The sequence below is a fragment of the Habropoda laboriosa genome, unplaced genomic scaffold (assembly GCF_001263275.1).
Source record: "Habropoda laboriosa isolate 0110345459 unplaced genomic scaffold, ASM126327v1 scaffold76, whole genome shotgun sequence".
Taxonomy (NCBI): domain Eukaryota; kingdom Metazoa; phylum Arthropoda; class Insecta; order Hymenoptera; family Apidae; genus Habropoda; species Habropoda laboriosa.
In genome coordinates, this window is record NW_017100184.1 from 509867 (window position 1) to 519136 (window position 9270).

At 38.8% G+C, this 9270-nt stretch overlaps 2 protein-coding genes across 4 annotated transcripts; both read left to right on the forward strand.

Annotated features, from left to right (window-relative positions):
- Positions 1 to 2992: 2992 nt before the first annotated feature.
- On the forward strand, positions 2993 to 6310 carry LOC108579347 (coatomer subunit gamma). Of its 3 annotated transcripts, none has more exons than XM_017942868.1 (7): positions 2993 to 3101; positions 3193 to 3265; positions 3379 to 4480; positions 4566 to 5145; positions 5233 to 5552; positions 5630 to 5828; positions 5924 to 6310. In XM_017942868.1, exons 1-7 carry the CDS (start codon positions 3066 to 3068, stop codon positions 6308 to 6310), a joined length of 2697 nt encoding a protein of 898 aa, XP_017798357.1. In that variant the 5' UTR covers positions 2993 to 3065. The 3 variants fall into 3 exon arrangements, with proteins under 3 accessions (XP_017798357.1, XP_017798358.1, XP_017798360.1); XM_017942871.1 differs by having other exon boundaries at positions 3053 to 3101; positions 3207 to 3265; XM_017942869.1 differs by lacking the exon at positions 3193 to 3265.
- Positions 6311 to 6804: 494 nt separating this feature from the next.
- Positions 6805 to 9131, forward strand: LOC108579353 (methionine aminopeptidase 2). The gene is made up of 6 exons (XM_017942877.1): positions 6805 to 6955; positions 7443 to 7517; positions 7576 to 7847; positions 7949 to 8353; positions 8419 to 8686; positions 8788 to 9131. Exons 1-6 carry the CDS (start codon positions 6811 to 6813, stop codon positions 8991 to 8993), a joined length of 1371 nt encoding a protein of 456 aa, XP_017798366.1. The 5' UTR covers positions 6805 to 6810; the 3' UTR covers positions 8994 to 9131.
- The last annotated feature ends 139 nt before the right edge of the window (positions 9132 to 9270 follow it).

Consider the following 9270-nt stretch of genomic DNA (forward strand, 5'->3'; position numbering starts at 1 on the left):
AAAGCTGTGAAAGCTTTTATCCCTCTCACGGGAATGTGTAGTGGAGAAGCATTTTTAGTCTACCAACGAGAAAATAAGAAGGATAGTTGGATGAATCGGTTTTTCTGTAGAGGAAATTTTTGTATGTTCATCGTTAGGGTGAATGTACCATATGCAATATTTACAGTTATATTTTATACTAATAAAACGTTAAAAAATAAAAAATTGAGCAAAGTATATCTTAATTTCCTTTCTTTAAGTACTACTTACTTTCGCTTGGTTCCTTCTAGTTTAATCTTTCACCAAATCGTGCAATTTACGACCAGGTTTTACATCGGCGTATAATGTATTTTTGTTCTGAAATACCGATCGTGTAAAAAATCAGAGGTTTCGTTATGCCCTCTACAATAGAAAGCGGCGAGTTTAGGAATTACGTACAATCCAACCGTCGAAAATGGTAAAGTCGACAGATGTAAAAAATCCTCTTTTATTAAATTTGCATACAAAAATAAACACGTATATTGGATTACGTGGGTAGAACTTGGACGATCTCTCGAAAACAGTAAAACACACGTATGGAATGAATCATCCACTGATGATAAATTATCTTCTCATACTTTTTATTACCGTATAATGAGAATTCTTTGAAATTTTCGCTTTCGATGATATTTATTGTAAATTAGAGCATAATTGCATGTACTAAGCAGGTTAAAACTGATACAAGGATATAATTGATAAAAAAATTGATATAGAAATGAGTAAGACAAGGATAGCAATAGAGAAATAAGTTAAACAAGGAAAGAAATAGGGGTAGACAAGGATAGCACAAGAGAAATGAGTCAGACAAGGAAAGGTATAGGGTTAGAGAAGGATAGAGAATTGAAACTCGCATCTGGTGACGAGACTACGACTTTTCAATAGGAACACAGAATGTAAACAGGGGTATTAGACAAGGAACGAACTACTGTGCAACAAGGATAGAGAGACAAACGTTTCTTATTGGCTGGCGGGCACCGAAGCTCTATCTCCCACGGGCTACATCAAGTCGGCAGGGGAAGAATCATTAATAACTGAATAATTACGATGATTTTGTGAACTTTTAGGATCGAAGAATGTAGCGTGGACCTTTAGCTACTTTCACGTATAGATTTTAATGCGACAGACCCTTTTAATAATTAGTTATTAATAATTTTTATGACGTGATGTCGGGAACGATACCGCATACCGTCAGGCATCTTTACGGCTTTTCAATAATTTCACAGCTTTCAACTAAATTCCCATGCAACTAACTATATGCATCCGAAAGGCAACACCTTTAGCTACATTCTTCTATAATTTCTAGTAACGTATTCGGCTTAGTTCGAGAGTGATTAAACAGTAAAGGAGACAGTCCCTATTCACCGTACCCGAGTAAAGTCGAATGTTACAAACAATTGTTAATATCTAGTAAACCACATCACTTACGGGTACAAAAATTATTGGAGGATGTAAATAAAAGTCTATTATACATTCTCCATGCTTAAAAGTGCATAATTAATCACGCATTTCCAGTGAAATAACGAAAATGTGTTACGACTGAATATGACGCATTTTCAATTATTTCATAGCTTTCTACTAAATTCCCATAAAACTAACTATTTGCGTCTGAAAGGTAACTCTTTCAGCTACATTGTCGTATAATTTTTATTAAAATATTCGGTTTAGTTTAAGAGTTATTGAACATTCTTTGGGAGAGTATTACACCCGTCGCATTCAAACGTAACACATTTTTGTTATTTCATTAGAAATCCCTAACTATTTGTGCACTTTTAAGTATGTAGAATGTAGAATGGACTTTTTTTTATATTCTGCAATTAGTTTGGCAACTGTTAGTGGTGTGGTTTAGTAGATATTAGCAATTGTTTGTAACATTCGACTATACTCGGGTACGGTGAATAGGGACTGTCTCCTTTACTGTTTAATCACTCTCGAACTAAGACGAATACGTTAATAAAAATTATAGAAGAATGCAGCTAAAGGTGTTGCCTTTCCCATGCATATAGTTAGTTGCATGGGAATTTAGTAGAAAGCTATGAAATTATTGAAAAACCGTAAAGATGCTTGACGGTATGCGGATCGTTCCCGACATCACGACATAAAATTGTTAATAACTAATTATTGAAAGAGTCTATTGCATAAAAAACTATATGCGAAAGTAGCTAAAGGTCCACGCTACATTCTTCAATCCTAAAAGTTCACAAAATTATCCTAATTATTCAGTTATTAATGATTTTTCCCTGACCGACTTGATAGGGCGCCTGGAGGTTCAGCATGGCGGCCAGCGGACCAATGGGAAACGTTCTCTCTCTGTCCTTCTCGCACACTAGTGCTCTCCTTGTCTAATACCTCTGTTCATATCCTGTGAACCTATTAAAAAGTCGTAGTTTCGATCACCAAACACGAGATGATGTTAGTTTCTCTTTGAAAATTTTCTGTTTGTAGCCATATATTGTTTCCTTGTCTACTGCCGTTACTTTCCTTGTCTAACTCGTTTATCTAGTTCTATCCTTGTCTATCCACATGTCTTTCCTCGTCTAACTCATTTATCCTTATCCACCCGTATTTCTTATCTTGTCTTACTCATTTCTCTAATGCTATTCTTATCTACCGCTACTGGTTTCGTTGTCTCTCTTCGCTATTGCTATCGCCGTCGTTTTTATTATATTTAATCGTTACTAGTAATGTAGATAGTAAAATACAGTTTGTGATATATTTTGAATTACTTTAATTAGCGTACAATCAATAATGGGTGCGACAGGAACATGGTAAGGGTCTTCTCGGCCCTCGTGTCGTGGACACAAAGTTCCATTAGATGTTTCGTACTCGCCGACGAATACCTCGTCTGTGGTAGAACATGTGACTTTATCGATAGTGGATAATAGCTACTCCGTGATCTACAGTAGCTGCACCATTTTCAAAGTACACGTTTAGTTTCAACTTTTCGCCACTGCTACCCGCCGGGGGCCATTGCAATGGTTCCCATGCGAAAGAGTTGAGGTGACGTGTCTCCTATTTTCCAGTTTCCCGGCGGTGGTTTTGCAACATGAATGCATTTAAACGCGAGAAAAAGGAGGAAGAAGACGGTAATCGTAATTGAACGTTGTTCCATTTCTTATTCATATAAGTTTAAGTTTCTAAGAGAAATTAAACAGATCGATCCTATTCTTGTGACAGTTCTTTGTAAACAGGTTTAGACGGCTACTTGTCGCGGAACATCAGTTTTCTTCAATGAATTCTTTTATTTCACGTAACTTGATTTCTGTTCTTTTCAACTGTGAATTTATACCAATCTTTTGCGCGAGCAATATCCAACGATTAATTCTACTGTGCGTTCGTTTCATGTGATTCTTGTGTCGACAGGTGGGGGAAACCCTTTCGAGAATCTGGAAAAGACGACGGTCCTCCAGGAAGCTCGTACCTTCAACGATACCCCGGTTAATCCAAGAAAATGCGCGCACATTCTGACGAAAATTTTGTACCTATTGAATCAAGGGGAGCAGTTGGGTACAATGGAGGCTACAGAGGCATTCTTTGCCATGACCAAACTGTTCCAATCTCGAGATGTCGTTCTAAGACGATTGGTCTACTTGGGCATCAAGGAACTCAGTTCCTTAGCTGAAGATGTGATCATAGTCACCTCCAGTCTGACCAAAGATATGACTGGAAAGGAAGATCTATATAGAGCTGCTGCGATAAGAGCATTATGTACCATTACAGATGGTGGAATGCTAGTAGCTATTGAACGTTACATGAAGCAGGCTATTGTAGATCGTTCCCCTGCCGTGTCCAGTGCAGCCTTAGTTTCCTCTTTACATTTGACAAATGTATCTGGGGATGTTGCACGTAGATGGGCAAATGAGGCTCAGGAAGCGTTGAATTCTAACAATGTAATGGTGCAGTACCATGCTCTTGGTGTACTGTACCAAGCACGCAAGACAGACAAGCATGCTGTAATCAAGTTAGTTGCAAAGCTTATGAGAACAAGTCCGAAAAGCCCTTATGCAGCATGCATGTTAATTAGAATGGCATGTAAATTGTTAGATGAAGTTGACGAAAGGGAAGAGCTGTTGAGTTTTATCGAAGTTTGTTTACGTCATAAATCGGAGATGGTCGTGTACGAAGCAGCGCATGCTCTGGTCAATCTTGGAAGAAACGGCCGAGAGATAACACCTGCTATTAGCGTCCTTCAATTATTTTGTGGCTCTCAAAAACTCGTCCTAAGATTTGCCGCCGTTAGAACCTTGAATAAAGTTGCCATGACTCATCCAGCATCGGTTACAACTTGCAATTTAGATTTAGAAAACTTAATTACCGATTCGAACAGATCCATTGCCACGTTAGCAATTACCACCTTGTTGAAAACTGGAGCAGAAAGTTCGGTAGATCGGCTGATGAAGCAAATTGCTACTTTTGTGTCCGAAATTTCGGACGAATTCAAGGTCGTAGTCGTGCAAGCTATAAGGTAAAATCCTTACGTTTTCCTCGGATATTTTCGTAGTATGTAGAAAATAATCGATCGTAGTTCAATTTTTCAATCGTTTCCACAGAGCTTTGTGTCAAAAGTTCCCGCGGAAACATGCAGTTCTGATGAACTTCCTTTCCGCCATGCTAAGAGACGAAGGAGGACTGGAATACAAAGCAGCAATTGTAGATACGATCATTGCCGTGATGGAAGGAAATGGCGAGGCGAAAGAAGCCGGTTTGGCCCATCTCTGCGAATTCATCGAAGACTGCGAGCATATTTCCCTCGCTGTTCGCATTCTTCATTTACTCGGTCAGGAAGGACCAACGTCGAAACAACCATCTCGATATATTCGTTTCATTTATAATCGTGTGATTTTGGAAAGCGCCAGTGTACGTGCGGCAGCAGTCACCGCGTTAGCACGTTTCGCCGCAGCATGTCCGCCGTTACTTCCAAACGTATTGGTACTTTTGTCCCGTTGTCAATTGGATTCCGACGATGAAGTCCGTGATCGGGCAGTGTACTATTGCGCTATTCTTCAACAACAAATCGATCCAAGCGTTCTACCTTTGGTACAACCTCCTCTTCTATCTGTACCCAGTTTAGAAAGAGCTTTGCGAAATTACATGCGAACATCAATGGACGAGCCGTTCGATATCTCGCAGGTAATTATGTTACATTTTCCAAAAATTTTCATTCAAACAGATTTCAAATACAAACTTTCTTTCTTCGAATACTCTGTACTTGGATAGATTCCACCAGCTCAAACTATCGAAGAACCAGCGCAAGTGGAAGTACATACTACCGTGAAGCCACAACAACCTCGTTTGACACGAGAAGAAAGCTTTATGGAAAAATTGACCCAAATACCACACTTGGCAATGATTATTCGCGACTCTTCGATTCTCAAGTCTTCGCCTGTCTTCGAATTAACAGAATCAGAAACAGAATACAATGTTAAATGTATCAAGCATACATTCGCGGACCTTCTTGTTTTACAATTCGATTGCATGAACACACTTTCCGATCAGTTACTCGAAGATGTGAAAGTAGCAATAGAGCCACCCGAGGGGTAACTAAATTTCATCGTACCTTTATCTAAGGCCTTTTTCTGTCTTCTCAAAGGCAGTATTTGTTTTGTGCTTTTAGCTATTCGATTGTGTGCGAAGTTCCATGCCCACGTCTACCATACAACGAGCCAGGCACAACTTACATAGTATTAAGATATCCAGTAGACGTACATGCTAGTGTCGCTACTATTCCTGCAACATTGAGATTCATGGCTCGCGATTGCGATCCTGTGACAGGTGTGCCAGATGCCGATCAAGGATATAACGACGAATATATGGTATTTATTTTCAACACTTTCATTTCAATGTTAAAACTCCATTGTTCGAGAAAAAGAAGAAAAATAAAAAAACACGATAATTTGTGCGCTGTTAGTTGGAGGATTTGGAAGTGACTTTGGCTGATCAAGTTCGGGGTATTGGAAATAGAGGAATAAACTTTGGCGATGCATGGGTAGCAGCCGCTGCGAAAGGATTTACGAAATTGGAAGAAACGTTCGCTTTGGGTCCGTCGGTGACTAGTTTAGAAGGAGCAATTACAAGTTTGACAGGATTCTTAGGCTTGGATGCTGTAGAGCGAACGAATCGAGTACCATGCGGCACAGCCGCGCACAATTTGTTGTTGAGCGGCATTTTTAGGGGAGGAAAAGAAGTTCTTGCGCGTGCAAGATTAGCGTTATCGGGTAATCAAGTAACGATGCAGCTTTCCGTTTTATGTCAAGATCCGGACGTTGCCGAATTAATTATTTCCTCTGTAGGATAGATCATTTCCATTAGATCGACCATATACATACTTACGTATCATGTATCGAGAGATTTCTCTCACGAAGATCGATAATCTGTACCAAGAAGTTTTTATTTTTAGTATTATAAGTATAATGTTCCAAGAGAAATTACAAAACGGAAATTTTGTTAAATCCCTATTTCTATGTAATACTTTGTACATACAATTATAAAGCGATTCTTTAAATAAGACTTTGTAGAAGCTTTAATCGACGCCGATATGCGACATTTTCCTCCTTATCTTATATTTAAATCTGATATTGGCAACAATATCAAATTCAATTAATAGAAGAGCATTCTTTCTTTAGAAACATGAGATCGTACGTCGAAGAATTATTGATGCTCGTGTGTTCTTCCGTTCGCTTCGTTTTTACGCTATTATTAGCATTCGAGAATAAGGTTATCGAAGAGTTATTTCTACTTTACCGGCCGGGTACTTGACGATTTCCTAGTAGAATATTGTTTGGCTTCCTCTCGAAAATGGCTGCCGTGTTGGACGAGGTCGGCAAATCCGCCGAAAAATTAATAAACGAGGAAAAAGACGAAATCGTTGACGAAGAAGATGAAACTGGTGCAGTAGAAGCATCGAAGAAGAAAAAAAAGAAGAAAAAGAAGAAGAAAGCTGGTATGTTATTCTACGTAGTGTTAGGTGCATCGGAGTTTTCCGCAAATTTAGGGAATATCATGCGTCTTGTCGTATTTTTCATTTTTCCGTTTCAACACGCAATACGTGCATACGCATGCAGTAACATTTATTCTTTCGTAACGTTACGTTTTATCATTCTATCTTTCGCGGTTTAATTTCGTATTTAAGTCACACGGTGGTAACTAACAAACGAAATAAATTATTACTAAACGTGTCCATGAGCGGCACAATGTGGAAGTCACTTTGCACCTGCCTTTACTTCCTGTTATCTCGTATTTTACGGTTACAGTTCTGATATCTCGGCATTATACTGGAATGTATTGCGTTTGTTTGTATTACGTTTTGCGACTAATTTTCAAGGTGAAACATTTATTTTCAAGGATTTTTGTCATTCGAGAATAATTTTCGAGTAATGGAGTAAAAAGCATTTGTAATTCTTATAATTTCAGTATAAATATTGTTTTAGGTGCTGGTGAAGCTAGTGCAGATGTTCCAGAAGGGGAAGAGAATAAAGCAAAGGATGAGACTGCTATGGATGAAGGTTAGTTACTGTCAAACTTTCACAAAAAGAATTATTTGAACATATATGATATTTCTAGAACCTGATGCAGAGGTAGCAGAAAATGATGCAGAAGCAGAAGATGCTAAAAAGAAAAAAAAGAAACGCAAATCACGCGCAAAAGCTGGAGGTGTTAAGCAGCAAACAGATCCTCCAATTATTCCTGTGTCACAATTATTCCCCGATGGAAACTTTCCACGTTTTTCAAGCGAGGAAGCAAGAGCTTTTGACAGAATGCATAACGATATTTATAACGAAGCCAGGCAAGCAGCTGAAGCTCATAGACAAACAAGAAAACATATTATGAAATGGGTGTGTAATACTAATGATACAATTGCAAAAGGCACGCGAATGGAAAAAAATTTGTTTAGAAACTGAATTTCCTTCTGTCTTTTCCTTTTTTTGTCGTTTAGGTAAAACCTGGAATGAAAATGATGGATATTTGTCACGAGTTGGAAGATACAGCGAGAAAATTAATAGGAGAAGATGGACTAAAAGCTGGATTAGCTTTTCCAACTGGTTGTTCACGAAATCATTGCGCGGCTCATTACACTCCAAACGCCGGAGATACAACCGTTCTCGATTACGACGATGTTACCAAGATAGATTTTGGTACACATATTAACGGACGGATCATCGACTGTGCATTTACGTTGACATTCAACCCGAAATACGATAAGCTGATTGAAGCTGTTCGCGATGCTACTAATACCGGGATTAAGGCTGCAGGTATCGATGTTCAACTTTGCGACGTTGGCGCGGCGATTCAAGAAGTGATGGAGTCGTATGAGGTTGAATTAGACGGCAAGACTTATCAGGTATGCGTCTACGATGTGTTTGCGATAATTGTTCATAAACATAAACCGTCGTGATTAACTTGCAGGTAAAATCTATAAGAAATCTCAACGGTCACTCAATTGCTCCGTACCGTATCCACGCTGGAAAAACTGTGCCGATAGTTAAAGGTGGCGAAGCTACTAGAATGGAAGAGAATGAATTTTATGCCATCGAAACTTTCGGGTCTACCGGAAGAGGAATCGTTCACGATGATTTAGACTGCTCTCATTATATGAAAAGCTTCGACGCTGGTTTCGTCCCGTTAAGATTACAGAGTAGCAAATCTCTACTGAACGTTATCAACAAGCACTTTGGTAAATAGAATGTTATCGACTTAACGAAATGATCCTTCGGTTCTAAATGTATCTGTATGGGAGGACAAGTAGTAGCGATACGACGTATATTATGTTCGCAGGTACTTTGGCTTTCTGTAAACGGTGGTTGGATCGTGTCGGTTGCACAAAGTATCAAATGGCGTTGAAGGATCTGTGCGACAAGGGTACAGTGGAAGCTTATCCTCCGTTAGTGGACGTGAAGGGATGTTACACTGCTCAGTTCGAGCACACCCTCGTTCTACGTCCGACATGTAAAGAAGTTATTTCTCGCGGAGACGACTACTGAAATGTCTATTGTTCTTGAATCGCGTTACATACACACTCATTATATCCTTTAATCTGGGAATGTACAAGTTGGTTTGTGTAACAGCACACCGACGATAAATGTTAATGATTAATAACGCGATATTTAATTATACGATCTAACGACACTTTATTCATTGTTTCCCCTTCGTCGGTAGAAATACTCTAAACGTAAGGAGGTGAAACATTGGGAAGTATTAAAAATATCAAAATCACATATTTTCTCATTTTATTTTTTAATCGTATATCAGAGTACGGAT

What these genes read in the sequence shown, in the direction of transcription:
- LOC108579347 (XM_017942868.1), top strand. Translation starts at nt 3,066, where the DNA reads ATGCATTTAAACGCGAGAAAAAGGAGGAAGAAGACG. An exon ending in GCAATAGAGCCACCCGAGGG is followed by an intron (nt 5,553 to 5,629) that starts GTAACTAAATTT and finishes TTGTGCTTTTAG; the next exon opens with CTATTCGATTGTGTGCGAAG. An exon ending in GATATAACGACGAATATATG is followed by an intron (nt 5,829 to 5,923) that starts GTATTTATTTTC and finishes GTGCGCTGTTAG; the next exon opens with TTGGAGGATTTGGAAGTGAC.
- LOC108579353 (XM_017942877.1), top strand. Translation starts at nt 6,811, where the DNA reads ATGGCTGCCGTGTTGGACGAGGTCGGCAAATCCGCCGAAAAATTAATA. An exon ending in TGAGACTGCTATGGATGAAG is followed by an intron (nt 7,518 to 7,575) that starts GTTAGTTACTGT and finishes TGATATTTCTAG; the next exon opens with AACCTGATGCAGAGGTAGCA. An exon ending in GAAAACATATTATGAAATGG is followed by an intron (nt 7,848 to 7,948) that starts GTGTGTAATACT and finishes TTTGTCGTTTAG; the next exon opens with GTAAAACCTGGAATGAAAAT.